General features: G+C 40.1%; 1 protein-coding gene across 1 annotated transcript in view; it reads left to right on the plus strand.

Moving 5' to 3' along the window:
- MPP4 (membrane palmitoylated protein 4) overlaps nt 1-25,241 on the plus strand; it is a 47,348-nt gene that overhangs the window by 8,763 nt on the left and 13,344 nt on the right. The window contains exons 4-15 of the mRNA XM_039257387.1: nt 2,990-3,067; nt 5,190-5,270; nt 6,681-6,812; nt 7,755-7,836; nt 8,979-9,064; nt 10,818-10,889; nt 11,564-11,760; nt 14,906-14,970; nt 17,368-17,385; nt 19,926-19,964; nt 21,906-21,926; nt 24,141-24,155. Coding sequence (XP_039113318.1) covers nt 2,990-3,067; nt 5,190-5,270; nt 6,681-6,812; nt 7,755-7,836; nt 8,979-9,064; nt 10,818-10,889; nt 11,564-11,760; nt 14,906-14,970; nt 17,368-17,385; nt 19,926-19,964; nt 21,906-21,926; nt 24,141-24,155 — 886 coding nt within the window. The remainder of the gene's footprint in view (nt 1-2,989; nt 3,068-5,189; nt 5,271-6,680; nt 6,813-7,754; nt 7,837-8,978; nt 9,065-10,817; nt 10,890-11,563; nt 11,761-14,905; nt 14,971-17,367; nt 17,386-19,925; nt 19,965-21,905; nt 21,927-24,140; nt 24,156-25,241) is intronic.

Here is a 25,241-nt window from a genome sequence, read left to right on the forward strand (position 1 = left end):
TTGTGAATGGGATCAGTTTCTTGATTTCTCTTTCTGTTGCTTCATTATTGGTGTATAAAAATGCAACCAATTCCTGTACATTGATTTTGTACCCTGCAACTTTGCTGAATTCATGGATCAGTTCTAGTAGGCTTCTGGTAGAGTCTGTTGGGTTTTCTATATAGAGTATCATGTCATATCGTCTGCGAAAGTGAAAGTTTGACTTCTTCTTTACCAATTCTGATGCCTTTTATTTCCTTTTGTTGTCTCATTGCTGATGCTAGGACTTCCAGCACTATGTTAAACAACAGTGGTGAGAGTGGACATCCCTGTCGTGTTCCTGATCTCAGGGGGAAAGCTCTCAGTTTTTCCCCATTGAGGATGATGTTAGTTGAGGGCTTCTCATAGAAGGCTTTTATGTTGTTTAAGTAAGTTCCTTCTATCCCGACTTTCTCGAGGGTCTTTATGAAGAAGGGATGCTGTATTTTGTCAAATGCTTTTTCTGCATCTATCGACAGGATCATATGGTTTTTATCTTTTGTTAATGTGATGTATGTACCACATTGATTGATTTTCAAATATCGAACCATCCTTGTAACCCAAGTTTGAGTCCCACTTGATCATGGTGGATAATTCTTTTTATGTGCTGTTGGATTCGATTTGCTAGTATCTTGTTGAGGATTTTTGCATCTGTATTCATCAAGGATATTGGCCTGTAGTTCTCTTTTTTTGCTGGGTCTCTATCTGGCTTGGGAGTCAAAGTGATGCTGGCTTCATAAAATGAGTCCGGAAGTTTTCCTTCGATTTCTATTTTTTGGAATAGCTTGAGAAGAATGGGTATTAATAGGGAGAGAAAATCTTAAGCAGGCTTCCTGAGCTGAGCCTGACAGAGGGCTCCATCTCACTACTGTGAGATCCTGACCTGAGCTGAAATCAAGAGTTGGAAGGTTAATTGACTGAGCCACTCAGGAGCCCCAATCTTAAATTTTTCTTAACTTGAAAATTTCTTCCTCTTTTTCAAAATTTGGCTATAATTTCATGCACTGTACAATAACATCTACTATCTGATTATAATTTTGTCCAACCATTATTTTTAAGAAAGATTCTTTTAAAGTTAATTTTTGGGATATGGGTGTTTCCTTCATCTATGTGTGAAATGTGGTCAATCTTATGATGCTTGTTAAGATATTATTTAAAATAAGAGAAAATGGTTGGGTGCCTGGGTGGCTCATCAGTTAAGCATCCCACTCTTGATATCAGCTGAAGTCATGATCTCACGCACCACGAGATCGAGCCCAGTGTAGGGCTCTGCACTAACAGTGAGGAGCCTGCATGGGATTCTCTGTTTCCCTCTCTCACTGCTCCTCCCCAGCTCGCTCCCTCACTCGCTCGCTCGCTCGCTCTCTCTCAAAATAAATAAATTAAAATAAAGTAAGAGAATGTGGCAACATCTTTAGCATGAACAAAGAGGTACCCTCACAGCCCTTGTTTTAAAAGTCTTGATTTCTTCATCTACTCGATCATTGTTGGACATTCAGGTTGTTTACATGTCATGAGTATTGTGACCAGTGCCTCAGTGAGCTCGGGAGTGCAGAGACTTCTTTGAGATCATGTTTTCTTTTCCTTTGAATATATACCCAGAAGTGAAATATACAATGGGATATTATTCAGCCATAAAAAAGAAAGAAATTTTCCCTTTTGCAACAACATGACTGGACCTGGAGGGCATTATGCTAAGTGAAATAAGTCAGACACAGAATGTTTTCACTTGTATGTGGAATCTAACAAAGCAGAGCTCATAGATCGATGGCTGTCAGGGGCTGGGGCTGCGGGAAATGGGGAGATGTTGGTCAAAGGGTACAGACTTTGGTTATGAGATAAGTAACTTCTAGGGTTGTAATGTGTAGCATAGCGATAATAGTTCATAATGCTGTATTATATACTTGAAAGTTGCTAAAAGACTAGATCTTAAATGTTCTTAACACACCCACACACACCCTCACACACAATCATAATTATGTGAGGTGAAGGAGACGTTGACTAACCTTACTGTGGTAATCATTCTGTAACACATACATATATCAAACCAACATACTGTGTACCTTAAACTCACATCATGTTACCTGTCAGTTATATCTCAAGAAAACTGTGGAGGAGAAGCCCCACCTGATTCCTATCAGGCATGCTTTCCTCTTGGGAAAAGCTAAGCTCAAACAGCCTTTTTTCTGTTACTAAAGGGATCTCCCTGTTCACCTGTGTAGGCAGTGTGTTCCTGGCACGCCCTGCCTCAGTTCATCAGCCGTGTCTCTTCCAGGTAAACCTGAGCACTGGGACGGGGAGGCACAAGGAAGCACTGTCACCCCTGAACTAGATGGAGGAAGGCTGGGCCTAACCGGCCTCTTGGGGCTCATACCTCCACCTGTAAGAGAAACCAGATTTCTAAAGTAAGAAAGGCTTAACTGCAGAGCTGAGCACACCTTGGTGTACTCAGCCCAAATTTCCTGAGGTCAGCAGTGGTGAAGTTGAAATTTTTATAAATGAACCCTTACAGGCGAGTTAAGAGAGGAAGAGAGCAGAGAGCAATAAGCATGTATGGTGTGCCCAGCCTCTTGTTCACAGCCTCTGCTGAACCCCAAGCCACGTGGCATGTGCTCTGGCACACAGGTTCTTACAGGTCTCTGGCCCCAAATCTCTATTGGTCTCAACGCTGGAAAACCCACTTGTCAATTTAACGAGAGTGAAAGTTTGAATTTCCTTTTACCACTAATTGTGGCTGAGGAAGATCAACTTCTAGTGGCAGCCAATAATTAATCCTTTGAGGCATTGAAGCCACCAAACGTGAGCCCATATCTGTTAGACGACGAGAGACACCTTATTAAAAGCCAGTCACACGTGCCACTCAGCGCTTGCACCTCGGCCCAGCCTGTCTCTCCCCTTGCAGACCTTTCAACCTGAAACGTTACTAGTCATGTTACCAATACGTCATTCTCCCACTGTTGCCCTTCTGCAGGTTTATGATTGTCTCCAGGAATTTAAAGAAAAGAAACTCGTTCCTGCCACAACTCATGCACAGACTTTATCCTATGAGGTAAGGTGGTTTTTAATCCATAGAATAATAGGGCTTTAAATGTGAAGCCATTTTACTTGCAGTGTTAATTTAAATGAATTAAAGGATCCAATGGCAGAGTTTGACTGATGATTTTGTATTGCATAAGTGTTTCTAATTGAGGTTTAATAGAAGGGAGAAAATTGGCCAGCACTTCAAATTTAAACAAATAAACAAACAAATGACATTTTAAGCATATGTCCATTTCTCTTTTCCCCCTAAACCTTAGATTCAGTTTATCCTATGTAATCCTTGGGTAATGTTGTTATACAAGTGTTTTGCAAATTTATATCTCTAGCGGGGCTCTTTGTCTGAACTCTTATACCCAACTGCTTCCTCCCCATTGCACATAGATGCATGTTTAATGAACCCCTCAAACTTAACATGGCCCATGAGCTCCTGATTGTCCCCATGCCCAAAGCCACTCTTCTCCCAACTTTTTCCATTTCAGTAATGACACCTTTGTTTTTGTAGTACTCAGGCCAAACTCTTTGGGGTTATCTGTGACTTTCTCTTTCTCTCATGCCTCACACCCAATCTGACAATAGATCCTTCAGGGCTAGTTTCAAAATATATCCAGAACCTCATCACCTCTGGTATGCCACCTAATAGAAACTATCATCATCTCCTATGTGGATAATTGCAATATAGCTTCCTCCCTGGTCTCTTGCTTCTACCCTTGCCCCCTTCCCTATAGTCTGTTCTAGAATAGTAGCTGAAGAGATCCTCTTGAAAGAGATGTCAAATCATGTCACTTCTCTGCTTAAACCCTTCCAATGACTCCCTATCTCAGAGCACATATCACAGTTCTTAGCCAAACATAATATAGTTCCCATTTCCTCTTTGACTTAACACTCACTGCTCTTCCCCTTGTTCACTATGCTCCTGCCAGATAACCCCTTGTGGTTGTTTGAACCAACATACACCTGCCTCAGGCCCTTTGCACTTGCTATTCCACATGTCAATAATGCTCTTGCCCATATACCCACATGATTTACTTCCTCATCTCCAGAGAAATGTCACCTTCACACTAAGGCTTTCTCTGGTCACCCTACCTAAAATTGCAACTCCTCAGAGCACTCCCTGTCCACTTTCCTGTTTTATTTTTTAACTCTTTTTAACTCTCCTCACCATCAAAAAAAAGAAAATGGGGATTTTTTTTGAGAATGGAGATTTTTGTCTGGCATTGTATTTGTATTACTCAAAAACAGTGCCTAGTACAGAGTAGATGTTCAAGAGATATTTGTTGAATGGATTAAGTGTAATCCATTTTATTATTACTTATTGCCCAAACTATATTAAAATAAATATAAAAAAAAGAAGAAAGACTGTACCCTCAGTTCCAGTAATCAGCAATTCAAATTGTTCTCAGTTGTCCCCAGGAAAACACACATTATGATATTTTATTGTTGTAATTCAGTGAATGGAGGTAAAGCTTAGTAAACTACTTGTTTTCTTTTGTATATAATGAGGCTCAACTGCTGAGGATTCCTAGGGCTCAGTAAAGTCTTAAAAGATCTTATGTCCTACCAGAAAGCAGGTCTATACCTAAACCACAGAAAAGAGATCAGAATTTATTCTGTTTAACATTTCTTATTGCAATAAATATTAAAATTGGTAATCAAATAATAAGTCCTAAAATACAAACTATTATTTCCATTTTCCATTTGATGGAGCATCCACAGGATTAAGCTACCTGAGTTCTCCAGGTATTTGAACCTGGTATTTGAGCCAGGAGAACTCAAGTTCCTTAACAACCCATAAAGCATAACATTAACAAACAGCTGTTTTAGCGTCGCTAGATGGAAATTGCCTTGGTACATATGATATGATGAAATCATGTTAGTTCTTCCTCCAAGTCTGTAATATGCCAGAACTGGGGCACTAGGGTTTAGATCAACCCCAAATCTTGGATTCTGCTTGCTGTAGTAAAGCTTAATGAATAAGGAAAGATCCTGGGCCCTGACTTTAAAGGTGAAAATAAAGGCTTCAGTAACAGCTTGTCTTAGGTTAATATGCTATATCTGTTATACAGCCTGGGTGAGGTTAAGTAGGTGATGAAGATTTTTAAAAATTTTACAGTGTACACCTTTTCACCAACCAGGTAGTGGGGATATTACGTGAAACTCCTAAATCCCCTGAGACCCAAGAACTGAAACAAATCCTCCAGTCTCCACACTTTAAGGCAAGTGCTTTCTAATATAGATAAGATATGCCCATCTGATGCATAGGCAAATTTGGGAAGAAGAAATAAATGTGAGAAAATGTGTTTTCTGAATAGACATTCTAATACTGTACATGGGTGACCAACAGATTGTTCTTAAAGATGTGGGACTCAGATGTGACTGGCTCCATGTTGTTAGTCATGGAGTTAAGCCTGCCAGGTTATGAGGAGAGCTGGCAGAACTTCCCATGATGTCTAATTCCCCGCCCCCCATGCAAAGCCATTCATTGTCCCTCTAAAATTCTGGGGGACAATCAGGGTAGTATACTTCCTTTCCAACTTGTAAATATCTTAAGTTTTAGATAAAGTGTATGAAGGTGTTTGGAAAATATAGTATATGGATGATTAACTCAGTGAGGGGGTATATGAAGAACATTTGATTAAAAAACGTTTGATTGCAGAACAGAAACCTATCCCATAGTCCTTATAGAATTTGAGATCATTTTATCAACAGATGAGAACTTTAAGAGAATGTCTGCATTTGAAGCAATGGAACTTATGAGTCAAATTTTTAGTTCATAAAATAACCCTAGAGAATTTTCTCTGAGTTCCAGTGAAGTTCTGTCTACCAATCTCAGACTGGGCTATAGACGGACTACTTCCTCACCTGACAAAATAAAAAATTAACATAATGGGCCATTAGAAGGAACTGTTTGCTTATACCCTAAATCAGGAAGCTACTTTTTCTCATTCTGTTCCTCATAGGCCCTTGGAGTCACTGACAAATTAAACCAGAAAGATGTTTTGATTACTGTCCCCCATTCTTCTTTAATTATGGAAAATATTACAAAAGTTATTGTGTAGTTCAAGCTTGTAGGAGCACCATGGATTACATGGGTTTGCAGGGAATGAGAAAGTGACAAAAAAACATTTTAGCAGAAATGCAAGAATATATTATATATCACTTAACCTCTCCCTGCCTTGTTTCTTTTAAAATGGGGACAATATAAATCTGCCAGGGGCGCCTGGGTGGCTTAGTCGGTTAAGTGTCCGACTTTCGCTTAGGTCATGATCTCGCAGTTCGTGGGTTCGAGCCCCGCGTCGGGCTCTGTGCTGACTGCCAGCTCAGAGCCTGGAGCCTGTTTCAGTCTGTGACTCCCTCTCTCTCTGACCCTCCCCTGCTCATGCTGTCTCTCTCTCTCTCTCCTAGAAATAAATAAAACATAAAAAAAAAAATTAAAAAAATATAAATCTGCCTCCCAGAGTTATGGTGAAGGCTGAGTTAATCCACATAAAAGGCCAGCATGTATATGCTGTATGTTGTGGTAGTAGTGATGGTGGTGGTGTGTTGTATGGAGTGTTGGCTCACTGTCGTCTAGATGGGTGTGTCCTATGTGTGACGTTTGTTCATCTCCCCTTCACTGTTCCTAGGCCTTGCTCAGTGCGCATGACACCGTGGCTCAGAAAGATTTCGAGCCCCTTCTCCCCCCATTGCCAGACAACATCCCTGATAGTGAGGAAGCAATGAGGATTGTTTGTTTGGTGAAAAACCAACAGCCCCTGGTAAGGAAATCACTTTATCTTTTCTTTTACAATTATACCATGGTTAATTGTGAACCAAGGATTAATTACGAACTGTGGGTTAATTGTGAACTACATTATCTCTAGTAGTTGTTTAATATAATATTAAATATTCTTGTCTGTGGTCACAGATATAGTTTGAGGCATTCAGAAAATGTGAAGGGATCGATGATAATGGCTGAAACATGTCCTAGTGACTTGTGCCTGTGGCTTTAAATATATTATACATCATAATGTTTTCTCTAGGAAAGATTTCTGCTTAGTGTTTTTCTTACTTGAAAAATCTGTGAGAAATAAGACTTTTTTTAAAAATATTTTTAAATTTATTTCTAGGAGACAGAGAGACAGTGTGAGCAGGGGTGGGTCAGAGAGAGAGGGAGACACAGACTCTGAAACAGGCTCCAGGCTCTGAGCTGGCAGTCAGCACAGAGCCCGACGCGGGGCTCGAACCCACGAACCGTGAGATCATGACCTGAGTGAAAGTCGGACGCTTAACCGACTAAGCCACCCAGGCGCCCCGAGAAATAAGACTTCTTTTTTATTTTGTTTTATTTATTATTTGGCTCTCTGATGTACATACATTTCACGAAATTCCAATGTATTTATCTAAGTTTTTTTCTCTTTATTCATGGGAAGCTAAGTGAGGCATTGATTTGATTTTCCAAGAAGTCTCTTTGATTAGGTTGTAATGGTGAGAGCTTCTTTAACTTTGGAAAGATCTAAATATTCTTTTGTATCTTTGTGGTTGGATAGAGACTTTGATAGACCAAGACTGAATGAATTGCCTTGTCTTTTTGATGGCACAGTAGGGCCCTGGTTGGTATAAGTGCCCTTTTCTGAGCAGGCCAGAGCTATGTTGAGGGAAACCACCAGAAAAATGGTCATGGTAGCTAAAAGAAGGGTTCCACTTCACTGTCTCTCCAGGGAGCTACTATCAAGCGGCACGAGATGACAGGGGACATCCTGGTGGCCAGAGTCATCCACGGAGGGCTGGCCGAGAGGAGTGGTAAGCTGAACAGCAGGGTATGAATGTGACCAGAGAAATAGGAAACCATTACTTGTTTAGTCTTCTTTCCAGGGAAACCCTGTTTTCCTAAACAAAGTCAGGGCTTCTGTGCATTGCATTGCTTAGTTCCTAAGAAGGAGGGAATAAATATTCCAGGAAATCCCATTTCCCTCTTTCACTGAGACCCCATATTAATGTTCTCTCAGTTTATATTCTGTGGTAACCTAACAAGCTAAGTATTATCACACCATTCTGCAGAGGAGGAAACTGAGACTCAAAGAAATTAAGTAACTAATGTACGCAAGGTTGCACAATTAGAGTCAGGATGCAAGTCCACGTCTGTCTGCTCTATAGTCCCAACTCTCTCTCTTTACCTGGTCCTTCTGCTTTCAACAAGGCTCTGCCCCACCTTGAAGTGCCTGTTGCTTGCCCTTTCTACCAGTGAACTGAATTTCCTTCCTTTCCCTGCTGCGTTTCTGTGCCTGCTGCCCGATGTCCTCACTGCCCAGGGCTCTGGAGACCCGGCATGGGCTTCCTACCCCCACATTCTTACAGCAATAGCCCCAAGGATTTCCTAGTTGCTAAGTCCATTGGCCCTTCCTTTGCTTCAGTTTTATTTTTACTTCTCTAGAACATTTGGTGTCACTGACCATAACTGTCTTAGAGTTTTCATCACCCTTGGCTTCTGTTCCACGACGTCATCCTGCTTCCCATCTCTCCCTCCGACAAATCCACCATTTGCTTCATATTTCTCAAGGCTTGATCTTAACCCCCATGTTTCTCCACATTTCCTCTTTTGAAGAATGCCCCTTCCTTTTCTTCTCATTTATCATTTATCGTAAAGATACTAACATCTTTATTTTTAGTGTTATCTTCATTTTATGGTGTCAGATTAGCAGAAATAAAAATATCACCATCACTTAATACCCAGTAAAGAGGTGTGAAAATGTGATTCTCTATGCTTTGGTGGTGGTGTATACTACAATAACCAGTCTGTATTATTTTTGTTATGATTCTAGAGTAAATATTTAAATGTGAGAGTATGTTTGGATTAGTGACTTTGCTAAAAATCTTTGGTATAAGCTACCTCTGTTTTTTGCCAATTTCCCTCTACCCTTTGTTTTGTGTTCCTGTTTGCCTAGGGCTGTTATATGCTGGAGACAAACTGGTGGAAGTGAATGGAGTTTCAGTTGAGGGACTGGACCCTGAGCAAGTGATCCATATTCTGGTAACAGTCATCTGTTTGCCTTCTCTGCGACTCAGTGCAGTGTTGCGGCCAACCTGAGCCTGTCTGGCCTGTGGTGTGGGCACTGAAACATGAGAGGGGTTTGGTCCCTCTTGGCAGCTTCCTTTCTCTAGACACCCAGACTTTTTCTGTTTCTGTGCAGCTCATCCTCCACCTCAGCGCCCCACCGCCAGTCTAGTTTCTGCTGGGAGACTTCTTCCCAAGCTGCTCTTTCGGGTTCAGGAAGGCTTCACCGGTTTCCCCAGCCCAGGTGCCTTATTGCCTGGGTTGCTCCTTTGGAAACTGAACCTGGGGTAGTCAGAGTGAGACTCTGGAGGAGGGTCTGAGCCTGAGCAAATCACCCTTGCTCCCCTAACACTTTTACACAGCTGAAATCTATTCCGTATCTTCCTTGAGGTAACTTTGGGGTAGGAATGATGTCAGGGGAGGCTACCCTATGGGAAGGGGGAGTTCCTTGCCTGTCTTACCAATCCTTGGTGGTTGAAACTGAGCATTTACGGGGCGCCTGGGTGGCTTAGTCGGTTAAGCGTCCGACTTTCGCTTAGGTCATGATCTCACGGTTCGTGGGTTCGAACCCCGCGTCAGGCTCTGTGCTGACTGCCAGCTCAGAGCCTGGAGCCTGTTTCAGTCTGTGACTCCCTCTCTCTCTGACTCTCCCCTGCTCACGCTGTCTCTCTCTCTCCTAGAAATAAATAAAACATTTAAAAAAATTAAAAAAAAAAAAAGAAACTGAGCATTTATGACCAGTTTATGGTTTAGGGTTTCCTTTAGGTCCCATTCCCACTTTTCAAACCTTTCCTGAATCACAGACCAGCTGTCATGGCCATAGTGGTATGTATGCCCCCCTGCGTGTCCCCCATGCACACCCCAAGTGGGGGCTGACATGGATAACTATTCATCATAGTGGTTCTCAAACTGGGTTTTGGGGGAAACTCTGAATTTTCATAGATGTGCCTCGGGGACTTTGATGAGAGGTGGGATTATAAGGAGTATACTAAGCACCAGAACACTGTGTAAACCACATGCTGTAAGACAGCTGCACATGGAGCTTTAAGGACTGCGCATCACAAACACACATGGCTCCACTTCAGCCATTTTGGTGCCAGCTGCAGAGCCAGGATGGTGGGATCGTGAAATTTCTGAGCGAGGACAAGGTTTTCTTCATCCCTGGATCTCTAATACCTGCTGCAGGGCATGTGACAGGAGGATCTTACTTTCTCCATCAGGTTCTCTGTCTCCTCAAAATGTTTGAGGACCCCCCCCTTCCCACCATGATCTTGGAGCTTGTCTGTCCCCCAAGAAGACTTGGGAGCCCTCCTCTTCCCCATCACACTGGGCTGCCTGGTGCAGGGACAGGTGTTCAGGAAGTAGTTCCTGAGTGAGCTTTGAGGAGGGAAAGTCAGATCATGACCTCATCTCCTTCCCCGGTGTCTGTGGGAAGACTTGCTGAATAAAGTTGCGAGATGGAGTGTTCCTGGGGGAGGCCGGGCCTTGGGGTGGGGTTTAGCAGGCCAGGGACTCTGGAGCCCCAGAGCAGGGCAGAGGCTGAGCTAAATTTCTTCCTAATTTCCACTTCTGCATGGTGATTTTTAGCTATCAGATCCTTGTAGAAGTCCCTGTGGGGAAGTCACCCTTAAAGCTGGGCGCACTGTGTTGTAACTCCATCTGCTGAAACCCTGTAATCCAGTGAATTCTGTGATTTGTTATTCGCTCCCCCTCCCCCGACATTTTCTAGGCTATGTCTCGCGGTACAATTATGTTCAAGGTGGTTCCAGTTTCTGCCCCTCCTGTTAATAGCCAGAAGATGGTAAGAATATACTCAGCCTTCATAATCACACATAGTAAATCCTCAAATAACAATAATAGTGACTTAGTATTTTGTATCATACTACCCTCCTCTATAATGTGTTAAACATTTGTTCAATACTGTGTTGCACAATTTTTTTGAGAGAGAGGGAGAGGGAACAAGTGAGTGATGGCAGAGAGAGAGAGAGGGAATCCCATGAGGTGGGGGGGGAGAGAAGCAGGGCTCACCCCAAAATGGGGCTTGTGTTTGCCCAAAGTGGGGCTTGAGTTCACCCAATGCGGAGCTCAAACTCATGAAACATGAAATCATGACCTGAGCTGAAGTCAGATGCTTAATTGACTGAGCCACCCAGGCTCCCTGGACATTTTTCAATATTGATGACACGAGAGGCAAATGAGTAAATGAATACACTAAAAGGAGATGGGGTACAAGAAGTTAAAAAGTAACATCAAGAATGTGAAACACTTGAGCAAAAACTTCTCAGCACTAAGAGATTCTGTCGGCAAAGTCCCTTTTTTTTCGTGGATCTTAGACTCTGTTTAAGAGGTAGTTTCTCCCTTTTAGAGAGTATGGGAAGGAACGATAGCCACAGTAGCTGCAAGAGTGAAGAAATGGTTTTAAGTCTTGACAGCCCAAGGGTTCTTCTGATGGGGTCGTTTTGCACCTACTGTCAGGTATATGTTCGTGCCATGACCGAGTACTGGCCCCAGGAGGATCCCACTATCCCCTGCATGGACGCAGGGTTGCCTTTCCAGAAAGGGGACATCCTGCAGGTTGTGGACCAGAATGATGCCCTCTGGTGGCAGGCTCGGAAAATCTCAGACCTTGGTACCTGTGCTGGTCTAATTCCTTCTAACCACCTTCTGAAGAGGTAAGAAAATTTTCACTCCTGGACTCAGGACAGAGCTATCAGGAAATAAAATGTTTCTCAGGCTTCTATTGTTGCAGTTAATATGAGGTAAAGAGAGGCAAGCAGATAGATAAACATATACACTGGTCTATAAATCCAAAAGTCAACTTACCCATATGCCCTAAGCATCTTAAATACTAAGGAGATCAGAATAATCACATAAGCTAGAAAGAGAAAAAAGCACTTGTGAAACTCAAACTTAAAAATATAGTTCTAACTCCCTTTATTAATCATTTAAGCCCGAGGTGAAACCTCAGTTATTGAATCTGGACCCATAGCTCATCTGTGTGTCCTTGCGATCCAAGAGAATAAGTAAAGATACAAAATAGAAAAGGGTCCAAGGCCCAGACAATGTTAAGAAATTTTGAGAGGAAGAAAAGGAACTAGCAAAAGAGATTGAGAAGGAGTGACCAAATGAGGCAGGATGAAAATCAGGACAGTATAGTGTCCTGATCAACCACATCAGCTGCTGTAGAGAGGATGGAGAACTAACCATTGGATTGAGCAATATGGTAGTCATAAAAGCAATCTGAAGAAATTGATGGCATGAATCATTTTAGTACAAAGCAGAACAGAGTAATGGAAAAATAGCTGGAGAGGAAAGAGGAGTGGTATGAAAGAATTTTTTTTAATACAGTTTATTGTCAAGTTGGTTTCCATATAACACCCAGTGCTCATCCCAACAAGTGCTCTCCTCCATGCCCATCATCCCCCTCCTACCCCTCCCCCCACCCCCATCAGCCCTCAGTTTGTTCTTAGTATTTACGAGTCTCTTGTGGTTTGTCTACCTCTTTCTCTTTAACTATTTTTTCCCCTTCCTTTCCCCTATGGTCCTCTGTTAAGTTTCTTCTGTTCCACATATGAGTGAAAACATATGGTATCTGTCTTTCTCTGCCTGACTTATTTCACTTAGCGTAACACCCTTGAGTTCCATAAAGATGAAAGAACTTTTTATATGACATACATAATGCTGGTAGGAACAGTCCAGTGAGAGGGAAAACTTTAATGACAGAAAAAGAAAGGAATTGCTGTTGTCAGTGTCCTTGAGCAGACAGAAGGAGACATGATCTAGTACAGTTGATCCTTGAAAAACACATGGGTTAGAGGGGCTGACCCCTTATGCAGTCAAAATTCTGCATATAACTTCTGACTCCCCCGAACTTAACTACTGATAGCCTACTGTTGACCAATAATATAAGCAGTGGATTAACACATATTTTATACTGTATTCTTCTAATGAAGTAAGCTAAAGAAAAGAAAATAGTAATAAGAAAATCATAAGGAAAGGAAAGATACATTTGCAGTATTGTACTGTACTTATATATGGAAAAAGCCCATATATAAGTGGGCCTGGTTAAATGTTAACTGTATACAAGTAGAGGCATTGACCTTATACAAGATCATAAACAGTAATAGTATCAGCAGAGAATGCAGAATGTGTGGACATAGTTGAGGGTGAGGATGTGGCAGGAGTTTATGGAAGTTCTCTGATTTTCTCAGTGAAATAAGAAGGAATGTCTTAAGCTGAGAGTAATTGTCGGTAAAGAAGTGCTGGGAAGGAGAGAGGGAGAATGCTGAAAACATTTCTACAAGAACCTGCAAGCAGATGCATTTGGTAAATATAGTATTATCAGCATTAAGGGCCCACATAAAGTTAAATATCAAACATTTGCAATGATTCTGGTCAGCTTCACAGGGGGATAGGTCCTGATGAGGCAGAATTGGATTTAACAGTAAATCTAGATAGGGCCATGAGAGTGATTATAGTGATGGACCATGATGCTTAAGCTATTAAGGAGGGAAATGAGGGATTAAGGCTCAGTGGAAAGGAAGTATGATCAATGGATTATAGGTCCATAGAGAATCAACAAATTATTGGGGCCAAGAAGGCAGGAGGTGTTGGTAGATGAAGGGGATTCTGGAAGTTGAGACTGAGTTATTAATACTGAAAAGGTCTGGGGTATGACGCAGAGAGGCAGTGGCTGGGGTAGACTGCACACTGGGTGAGAAATGGAATGCAGGAGATCAAGGAACCAAGAGGCCAGGGTGTTCAAAGGGCATTTATATGCCTAATGGAATCGTTGATAATACTAACAGAATAACGCTGAGAGCATGGGAGCAAGCAGGTGTAATTTGGGGATGGGAAAGACCCCACCTCTAGGCTGGCAGAGTGAAGGCCAAGTGCAGTGAATGGTGGGTATGCTGGGACCAGCTACCAGAGCCCATGTGCACCTCTCCTCATGGCAACGGTCAGGGAAATCAGCCAGCAGGAAAGAAATCAGCAAAAGCTACTCAACAGCTACTCCCCTTCTCCCAGAGCTGTTTTACCAGCACACAATTGGCAGCGGAGAGGAAACAAGCCACCCCTTGAAAGGTGCAGGGGAGCAGTTACCTCAGGAGACCTGGGATTTGGTTACAGCAAGAGGGCAAAGGGCCCACCTACTCACAGTAGAGCCTGAAGTCTGGGAGGCTTGCTGAAGACTGACTTTGACTTCCATGGGGTGTGTGAAAGGGCTTCAGGGAGGGCGGGTGGTGGACAGAGCCTTGTGGGGATTAACATCCAGAGGATAAGGGATGACCCAAGTTTTGGGGGGCTGACATGAACAGGGATAAAGGCCTTATGAGGCTAGTCCTTATGGTCTAGGGCAGAAAGCAGTGAGGAGGCTCAGGTCTTGCAAGGAGCCCACAGAAATGACAGGCTTATTGGATTAGCATGCAAATAAAGGATGCAGAAGGAGCTGAAATCCACTGGCTGTAAGGGACTGAGCATCAACAGCCTGGGAGGAGAACTGGAACACCAGGCGAGGCAGGCTAACCCGCTGGAGAAGCAGGCCCCATGGAGGGTCTGGGGCCTGTGAACTCATGGTCAGTGGCCAGATTTTTCAGTCTAAGTTAGAGTTGCTCTGAAAGGAGCCTATAAGGCAGGAAACATGTGATAAGAAAACCTGTATATTTGACACTGTGTTTGGAGAAGAAATCTCTGTTTTCACTTGGGTGGAAGCAGCAGGATTCTAAGAAGCACTGGATCTATTTCACCTGGGTTAACCTGGGTTTTGTTTTGTTTTGTTTTGTTGTTTTTCCTCACGGTGTATTTCTTTGTGCATAGGAAACAGCGGGAGTTCTGGTGGTCTCAGCCATACCAGCCTCACACCCACCTCAAATCCACCATATGTGAGTGTGCTGATACCTCAAACCCAGTGTGTACATCATGGGGAAGCCTGCTCCTTCTCTCTCAGGGCTGACTTCCTGCCCAAGAGAGGATCTCGGACTGTCCCCATTGCCCAAATAAGCTCCCAGCAGCCATCTGAAATCCTACACTGCACGTTCTTTCCTTTGGATTTATATGAGTTTTCAGTTTATAAAAATGCAAATAAATGTTCCTGTGTCGGTGACACCTTCCATGATGGCTCCCCAGCTCTAGTGGCCCCTGAGGTCTCTACAGCTAGCTTATACGTTATACATATGCTGGCGAACAAGGCTGCAAAGCTGCACATAAACCTTCATGTGGGCTCTGTACAGGGGCATTAAATTTCACACTATTCAGAAGCTCTGATGAACAGTCGTGTGTGCCTTTGATGAATAAGCATGGGACTGAATTATTGCTTAATCAACGCAGTTTGCTTGCTAGACAGTAATATTCAAATAGCCATGGGGGAAAGGTTAGTAAAGGTATCCATGGTGGCAAAGCTGGTGAACTACTTGCTACCTTAAAAGAGGGGTTGCAGCTTGGCAGAGCTCAGCTAGAACTGTCTGCGCAAGGCCCTTTCAAAAATGGCCCTCACCAGGAGTCCAGAAAGGAAGTAAGGAAGGGGATGGGGGTGCCAGGAGGGAGAGGGGTCTGGACGGGAGGCTGCCAGGGACTGAAGCAGACAACAGTGTCAGTGTCACCAATTGGCCATGGCAAGTCCTCATTTTATTACTCATTCAAGCCTAAAATTAGCTTTTCTTCTCTTTTTCTCTTGAAAATTTATGACAGCCATAGAGACATTTTTGAAAGAAGAAAACCCTCTTATAATTCCTTCACAGTGACAATGTTTATTTATGTCTTTTTGAGAGAGACACACACACAGAGAATCACAGGCAGGCTTTGCACTGTCAGCACAGAACCTGATGTGGGGCTTGAACTCAAGAACCCCAATCTTAGGACATGAGTGGAAATCAAGAGTCCAACGCTTAACCAGCTGAGCCACTCTTGTCTTTTTTATTTAACTTAACATTTTATCAGAAACATTTCCCATAATATGATCTTCATAGTGATATTTTAGTTATTTCTTTGTTTTGAAAAAGGGTTTTGTTTTGTTTTTTAACCAAAGTAGATTGAGGTGCTTCTTTAATTCAGTTTCCTATTTCATTTCTCAAAGGCATATGGAAATGCTAATGAAGCTTCATTTAAAAAAATCTTTTTAAATGTTTATTTATTTTAGAGAGATATAGACAGACAGAGAGCCGGGGAAGGGCAGAGAGAGAGATGGAGACACAGAACCTTAGCAGGCTCCAGGCCCTGAGATGTCAGCACAGAGCCCGATGCAGGGCTCGAACTCACAAACTGCAAGATCATGACCAGAGACAAAGTCAGATCCTTAACCAACTGAGCCATCCAGGCACCCCACTCGTGAAGCTTCTAATCAGCATCTGGTAACTAGTAAGACCACTGGTTGATGTTTAATTTGCTCCTGTAGCCTAAGTGTGAGTTACATTAGACTTTTGGAAAAGCCCATCCTGAAATATAGTTTGCAGCCCCTGTTCTTATACTCACAAATCTCTAAGTCCAGGAACCGCAAGGGTAGAGCCACGGACTTAAATGGTCACTTCTCACAGGATTGTTTCTGATGGGGCATGATCAGTTTCTAAACTATTAGATCATTCCTTTTCTTTTTAACTATTTTAGATGCTGCTGCAGTAAGTGTTATTTTGTATCTTTCTGCTTGATGTTACCATGGGGCAGGGGCGGAATTTCAGAAGCAGGTTATTAGGAAGTATAGGCACTTTCATTTTACAAGACTTAACTGAAAAATTTGCAGATGGCTATCATAAATATATTTAGTAAAGATGCTCTTACAGTCAAGTTGTCGCTGTTCTCTTTCTTTCTTTCCTGGCTTTCTTTCCCTTCTTCCTTCCCCCTTCCTTCCTTTCCTCACCTTTCCTTTCTTCCCTTCTTCCCTTCCTTCCTTTCTTCCCTCCTTCTTTCCTTTTCTCCTTCCTCCCACTCTTCCTTTTATTCCAACCAAGATTTGAGTTCCTAAAATATTCTGAACTAAGTGCATTAATTCAGAAATGAATAGAACACAACCCTTATAGAACTTTAGGGAGGAAAGGGAGTTGGATTTGCCAGAAACAAAATCCCCATTTCCAACAAGATCATAAATGTATTAGTTTCTATAGGGTATATATTTATTATTTTGTTACTAAATCTCTACCAAATTTCTATAGATTAATCCTAGAACATTAATTAAATAATTTTGACACTTCACTTTTCTTATTGTAAGTTAATCTGAAAAACTATAGTGTTAACTATTGTGCTCTCACTTTCTTTCTCTTTTTTCCACTTAATTCTTTGTCTGTACCCAGCAATTTCTATGGAAGAAGGTAAGAAATAGTATTTGAAGAAAATTCTCATCTCCAAAGTCTTGTAGAAATTTTGTATAGTTTTCTTAATTCACTTCAATTCAGTTTAGCTATTTATTAAGCTCTTCCTATATACCTAGTAGTGTGCCAGTCACTAAGATCCTAATTTGTAAAAAGATGTCAGTCAAAAGAAAGCACACGTGATGTAATTGTCACTGAGAGGATTAGGAGAAGATAGAGAAAACATTTGTATGCAGCACATGGTGAAAACTCAATAAAAGTTGTGAAACTGGTTTGCTGTTTTGTGTCAGCTATTTTACACACACTGTCTTAAAAATAACCCTGTAAGGAATTGGTGATTGTTCCCATTTTATGGATGAAAAGATTGAAGTCCAAAGAAGGTAAGAATATCGCCAGGTATTGCAGGCAGTGCGGTCTGGATTGACGCTTCTGTTTGAAGGGCAAATGGAACCTCCAGTTAGTGCTTCTCTCCTTCTCCAAGCCCAGACAACCAAATGACTCATTGTGATGCCAAACACACACACTCACAAAAGCAAGAAAGCAAGATGCTGTCTGCTTGTGGAGGGGGAGAGAAGCAAGAAGAGCAGTCCCCTAGCACCTCCAAAGCTCTGTCCTGAAACTAGAAAGGGGAAGGTGAATATGGGCAGACCTTTGGAGAGCTAGGGTCTCTGAGGTCTTGGTGGGTAATAAGCCCACTGTCTTAATCTGCTCAGGTGGCCATAACAAGATACCACAGACTGGGTGGCTTACACAATAGACACTTATTTTCTGACAGTTCTGATGGCCAGAAGTCTAAGATTAAGGTTCAGTAGGTCTGGTTTCCGGTGAGATTTCCTGCTGGCCTGCAGATGACTGCCTGTTGTTTGGATTGGGGTCCTAATAAATCGTATGACCTCATTCAACCTTAAAGGCCTTGTCTCCAAATACAGTCACACTGGGGGATAGGACTTCAACATATAAATTCCGGAGGGATACAGATCAGCCCATAATACCTGCCCTGTGCCAATAGTGAGGAATTGTTGATTTTGAGAGAATAAATTCAGTGTCTGTCTTAGATCCCAGAATTGCAAGTTAGAAAAATCAGGGCTACTTGTGCTGTTATTAGAAAATCACTCATGTCCTCTGTAACAAACAGGAATAATAATAGTTTTTCTTTGCAAACAAAACCCAAAAAACAAAAACCAAAAAAACCCACCACAAAACCTCTAGTTATGTGTTAGAAACTAATACACTTACTGTTGTTATAAAATACTGATCTGAAAAACAATCTCTCAATAATTATAAGAAATTGAATGGCAGCTATGATACTTGTTTATCTGTGCCCCTATCTCTATAAAACAGTATTATTTTATAAAAATTTTTATATTGCATAAGTTATTTAAAAACCTTAGTTACTGATACGGTCTGTAAGAAGGTGGTGATAGTTTATTATATGACTTAATAATATAGCTTATTATACAGATAATTATTTTGGAACATGATAAGACTTATTTATTAAACCACTATTTATTTATCACCTAGGAAGTGTTGGGCACTATGTTAGGCACAAGATATACAGTGCTAAAAAAATTTATTTTTTCAAAACATATATTTACATCAACTATTTTGATATCAAACGGAAAATTCAGTTCCATTTAATAAATATTATCATGTATTATTCTTTGCAAGACACTGTACTAAGCTCTGTAAAATATGTAAAACTTAGCAAGACAGTTTCTGCTTTCAAGGTACTATCTAGAAGGGCAAATAAGACAAATACTCATGATTATATTACAAAGTAGAATATATGTGCAGTAGCAGAGAGTTCAAGGTAGTAGGAAGAAAATTTTATGCAGTTCATGGCAGAGATAATCATTTTAGTTAGTGTTTAAGATGGACCTTGGTGCATTACAGGCGCAGGGAACAGCATAAGCAAAGGCACAGAGGACTGACTGATGGTGGCTACTCTAATGGAAGTATAAGCTATGTGAAGGAAAGAAGTTAACAATAGCCTTCAAAGTTGGGTTTGGATCATGTTGTAGAGGGTTTTGAATATTAGGTTAGGTGATTTTAAAAGGTATAGTCTCTTATTTCTTATATATACCTGAGCTAAATGTAAAAATAATTAATTTTCAAACATTTATTAGATATTATATATATTATTTATTTATATATTATTATTTATTATTTTAACATTTATTGAGTGCTTACCATATACCTGAGCTTTTCATACATTATCTCAGTTTGTCCTCACTTATATGGGAAGTATTACTACCATCTCCATTTATAGACAGAAAACTGAGGCTCGAGGTAAACTAATTTGTCCACTCATAAAGCCAATGCTTTTAAAGTGTTAACCATTTTGTGTTATGTAGCCTTCTATACCATAGATTTTCATTTAATATGGTGGGATCCTTTTTATCTCTCCAAGTGAGCAAGCATAAGGAATAGTTGTAAGAGTAACGTTACTGTAAGGTGGTCTGAGTTTTACTGACATAAGCCTACGTTGAGAAACTCATACATCTTAAGTTCTATTTTTCCCTTACTATCCTCTTTTATAGAAGATGACATGAAGATTGATGAGAAGTGTGTGGAAGCAGGTAACATTTCCTCTTGATGGATTTACCACCAGAAGGAATAGGAAGCACTTCAGCACTAGATTATCTGATGCAGAGTTGGCCAAATGGGGCCACAGGTTTCCTCTGGAAGAAATATGTACAATGAATTCCCCTGCCCCATTCTTTTTCTGGGACTCTGGCACAGCTGTGGGAATGTCTCCAGGCTCCAAATCCAACCTTCTAGAAAGTGTTCTGGAAAGCAGTGATCACAGGAACGCTCAGTACTACTCAGGTGTCACATTCAGTAACATTCAGGTGGAATCTCTGGAAACCACCATACTCTTTGTGAAATACTATACAATATTGAAACGCAAATTTTTAAAAAGCAACATATAGTTTTTGTTATTGTTTGGTACCATCTTCTGGTGGATTCTAGTATAGATACTAGTAGTGGGTTCCATATTTTTCAGAAATATATGAAAATGTTTAACATTTGTATACTTCATTTTTTTTGGTAAATTGGGAAAAGATTTTCCAAAGTTAGTGGCATAATGAAGATCGGCTCAAGAATCACTAGAGTATTGTTGGGACAGTAGCTGAAGAGTCCTTGGTTGATTAGATGAATTTGTCTTGGCTCTTCTGGGAGAATCTAGTTTTTATAAATTAAAGAACAATATGAAATCTTTAAATTGTGTATATTTTAAAGATTCACATATACTTCCCCGAACAACTACAGAATAATGCTGATGCTATATTAACTTTATCAGGTACACACCCAGTGTTTTAAAAACTTGCAGCAATATTCACTTCTTTCTATAATTTTAATTTACAATTTTTATTAGGTAATACAGTCACATATTTTACAATTCAAAAGATACAGAAGAATAGAGTTCCTTCCTTTCGCTTTTCTCCTGCTCAGCTTTATTTCTTGAGGCAATAAATGCTCTCAGTTTCTTCCTGATCCCTCCAGACATATTCTGTGCATATAAAAGCAATGATGTATATTTTTCATCTCTCCCCACCATCATCCTTACCATTATTTTAAAAAAATCTTTAAAAAGAACAAACAAAACAGACATTTTTTGATGTTATACACACTATTCTGTTCCTGGCTTTTTTCCTTAGCATTGTATATGATTCCATCTTGGTACATAAAGATGGAATCACATGCCTTTTCCTTTGTTTTTAACAGCTTATTGGTTAAATAAGTTATTGTGCGTTTGTACGCTTATCAGTAGACGTTTGAGTTATGTCAATCTGTTCTATTACACACGATGCTACAACAAATAGCTTTGTAAATATGTTGTTTCACACAGTATGAGTAAACCTTAGATGCAGTATTGTCTGATCCACGGACCCATGCATTGGTAATGTTGCTGTATATTTCAAATTGCTCTCCATCTACATTCTAGTTTCTTCATCTTTAATATCTCTTTAAAATGCTAAAAAGAACTGTTTTAACTGATGAGAAAGTTGGTTTATATAAAATCTTTCCTTGTCGCCTACACAAGCGTATCCAAATACGCCATTTATATACTCATTCTCCTTGCCATGTTCCTGTTGCTTATGGTTCCCCCAAACCTTCAGTCAGGGTGCATCTCTCCTCCATCTGCAAGCACGCTAACCGCAAAGCTGTGCACTATCTGACAATCCATAGGAGTTTCCTGTGATGTACTACCTTTCGCTTCCCTCTGAGCCTCTTTTACATTTTATTTATTCTCTTCTATTTTATTTATTATAACCTCCTGCAGCATGCCTGCTTATTGTCACAACCTAGCTGCTTAATACCATGCATCTCACTTAAGGTTTCAATATGCCATAGAGACACCACTGACTTGGACTTGATTCACGAAAAACTTTTAAAAGTTGGTGTGTATGCAGACACATAGGGTCAGGGAATTAATCTTTTAAAGTACAGGCTCAGTATGGATAGTAATAAAATAACATTTTTGGGTTTTTTTGTGTCCCCATGGGAAACTACAGATGAAGAAACATTTGAATCTGGTAAGTAAAAAATGAGTATTTGGTATTGATTTTTAAGAGTGTATTCCAGATTTGGTATAGTTTAACACACATTTAGCAATATGATACAGTAATTGTTTAAATGCCTCAACAGTATTGTTGTGAGATATTATAAGCTTCACCCTAACCGGTGCTTCTTTTGGGGACATTGTTGAGCTCTGTTGGAAATTTTTTTTTTTGTTGTTTACAAATAGTTTATTGTCAAGCTGGTTTCCATATAACACCCAGTGCTCATCCTCTGTGGGAAAATATTTGGTTGTCACATTTGATTTGGGGCACTGGCCTTTAACTAGTAGGACTCAGGAATGCCAGATGTCCTGCAATGTGTGAGACCATCCTGCATAATATTTTGAATGTCCTATTGGGTGAAACACATTACAACCATAAATGAGTAGTTCTTTAATACACAATAGTGATATGTTTTCATATCATGAAAAGTTCAGTTGTTTAGAAGACAGTCACTATGGAGAAAGACATTTGAACAGGATTAAGGACATTGCTGTGCAATTACTAATTTACTCCACACATTCTCCATACTTCACTCCATTACATTCATACTCCACTCCATACTGATAGTAAATAAACTGGAAAGTGGGTATCTATACTGATTGATTATTTTCTTTTTTAAAAATATGTTATTTGTTACTACTGATGACACATATGGTATCATCAAGTGTGTGTCTCTCAAAGTAATGTTGACATCATTAGTAATGAAATAGGTCTCACAGAGTATTTGGAAAACTGGCAACCTCTTGGAGCATGTTAACATTACTCAACTGCTGCCATGTACATTTCCTCCTTTTCTCCAGTTCATCAGTCTAGAATTGCTTTGGTATATTATCTGTACTTCAGCTAAGGCAATTTCCCTTTTATATACAAGTAAACCTGATCTGGCATTACTTATTAGAGCAATTTTTATTCCAGCATCTACTGTTACTTTGCCCTTCTATTTTTCTTTACTTCATATAAGGAATATTTTCACTTCCTTTAATCCATGCTTCTTCATTATAAGTAGGTATAAGCATATAATAGTTTCTATATCTTCTGGAGACATCATGCCTGAGGATTTATATTTTGAAATACATATTTTAAAAGATAAATTAATTCTTTTTAATTTTTTCTTTATATTACAGGTAAAGCATTGTATTGGTTTTTAAAATTAAGTGTGTGGTAGATTATATTAATTTCATAAGAATAGAGAGATTGTTACAAGTATTGTTTATAAAAAAGATGGCACTAAGATATATGGAGTTGGGAACTATGTACATAAATTACTTACCTTTTATGTTGTTTCTAAATTTTCTAGTTTTGGGGTGCCTGAACGGTTCAATGAGTTAAACATCCAGCTTTGGCTCAGATCATGATCTCATGGTTCGTGAGTTCGAGCCCCCATGGGGGCTCTCTCCTGCCATCACAGAGCTGGCTTTATATCCCATGTGCCTCTCTAAGTAAATAACTCTTGATATTCATTCATGATGCTTAATTCTGTTACTTAGAGCTCTTAGCAGGCAGTTACATTTCTTCAGTTTTGATTTCAACTCTTTTCTGGATTTAGTATCATGTGACCTCCTTGAATTTCTCTAGGAGATGATGATACAGTCCAATTAGGAATGCCATTAAAAAAAAGGCAAGAGAAAACATAGATGTTTCAAGATATCTAGAAAACAAAGTAAACAGTGCACTTTGTGTTCAGTTCCCCTTGCCTCCAATGGGCTGGCTGAAGATGGACATGTGTCACTGGACTTAGTGAGGGGTACGGAATGAGGATGCTCAGGCCAGTGGCTGAGGCAGCACCTGCCCCAGGGCCCACTTGACAGGACAGCAGAATATGGCCTCTGGGAGAGAGGGAAGAGGAGGCTCAAATCAGTTGCCTTCCTATAATTTCTCTCTCTCAAGCCCCATTTTGAGCCAACCAGTAGAGAGGAGTCTTCACAGATAAAATCTTCAGGGAGAATGTAGATAAGTGATTTGCAGCAAAAGTTATTGTCCTCAGAGTAGGATCATCAGGTCCTATGAGTTCCCGAGTCCCCAGTTGTATGTTCATTTGCCTTACCAGGCCTACCCAAGGTACAACTTTCTCTAAGAGTGATGTGGATGCCTCATTTTTGTAACTTGTCTTTAGTGGATGGCCAACTCGATCTTCTCAAAGGCTTAACTTTTTCATTTCTGTTTTTTTTCATTTATCCAAATATCCAGAGGAACTTTCAGAAGGTAATTGTTTGTTTTCATATCCTGGGTAAGCCAAACAGAGCTACATTTAAGATCTTTCAGTTCTTCAATATGCATACTTGACAAGATACATTTTAAGATAAGATGTATTTTAAGGGTGAAGTCAGTGATGAGATATTTAATTTCATAGAAAAATATTTTAAAGTGAACAATGAAAGTAGTTAAGTTTTATGAATATGTTCCTGAGTAAACAGTTCCTTTAAACTTACTGACATATTTCTGTGCTTACTTAACAGAAGATAGAATTGATGTTGGTGTGTTTTCTTTGTATTTTAAAATGTATGTTTAAAAAAAAGGTTAAGAAGAAACGGTTGTATATGTTTTTCATGTTATGAAGGGCGGCTCTTTATATATTATTTCAGTGAGCAGAACGGAGTTGCATAAGTGAAAAGGAACATCTATTAGTAAAAAGTAATTTGAAAATGACATTTTTATAACATTTTTCCCTGGAATTTTATACGAATTTTTCTGAGACCCCAGTGGAAGCAGAGACAGGTTTAAATAAATTCTAGATGCTTCAGAGCCACTGGGACCAGTTCCCCTCACTCCTGTTCCTCAGATTCTTGGACAGTCAGACACAGTTGGCAGCCATATGCAAATAATTATATACAGAATAAATCATTTTATCAGGGAGAAAATTAAATCCCCATCCAACAAGGGGATTAATTAAAGGTCCTGCAGAATACTGTTTCCACAAATTTAAGCCAAAGCCAGTTCATCTGTTTCCTGTTTTAAGTCCGTTTTCTTTGGCCATGTTTAAAAGTGTATACCAAATTTTTATTTGTTTTTACTGTAACTCAATATCTTTCTTGTAACTTTAAACAAGCCTAAAATAGCTTTTTTGTTTTGATTATACTTGACAGAATATATTCTGTGTATTGCTAAAATTCTGGAGAGTATTTCCACATAGTTTGGGGCATGTGACAGGCTGCAGAGTGTTTAGGATATTGTTCGATAAGCCATTCAAGATGAATTCAGCTGTGCTGACATCTACTGAAATAGTATCACTTGCAGATTTGAAGATAATTTCATGCATCTGTTCTAAGTAAACTTTTCCTTCTCCACATA

This window comes from Hyaena hyaena, unplaced genomic scaffold, assembly GCF_003009895.1.
Source record: "Hyaena hyaena isolate Hyena2069 unplaced genomic scaffold, ASM300989v1 scaffold_615, whole genome shotgun sequence".
NCBI classification, from domain to species: domain Eukaryota; kingdom Metazoa; phylum Chordata; class Mammalia; order Carnivora; family Hyaenidae; genus Hyaena; species Hyaena hyaena.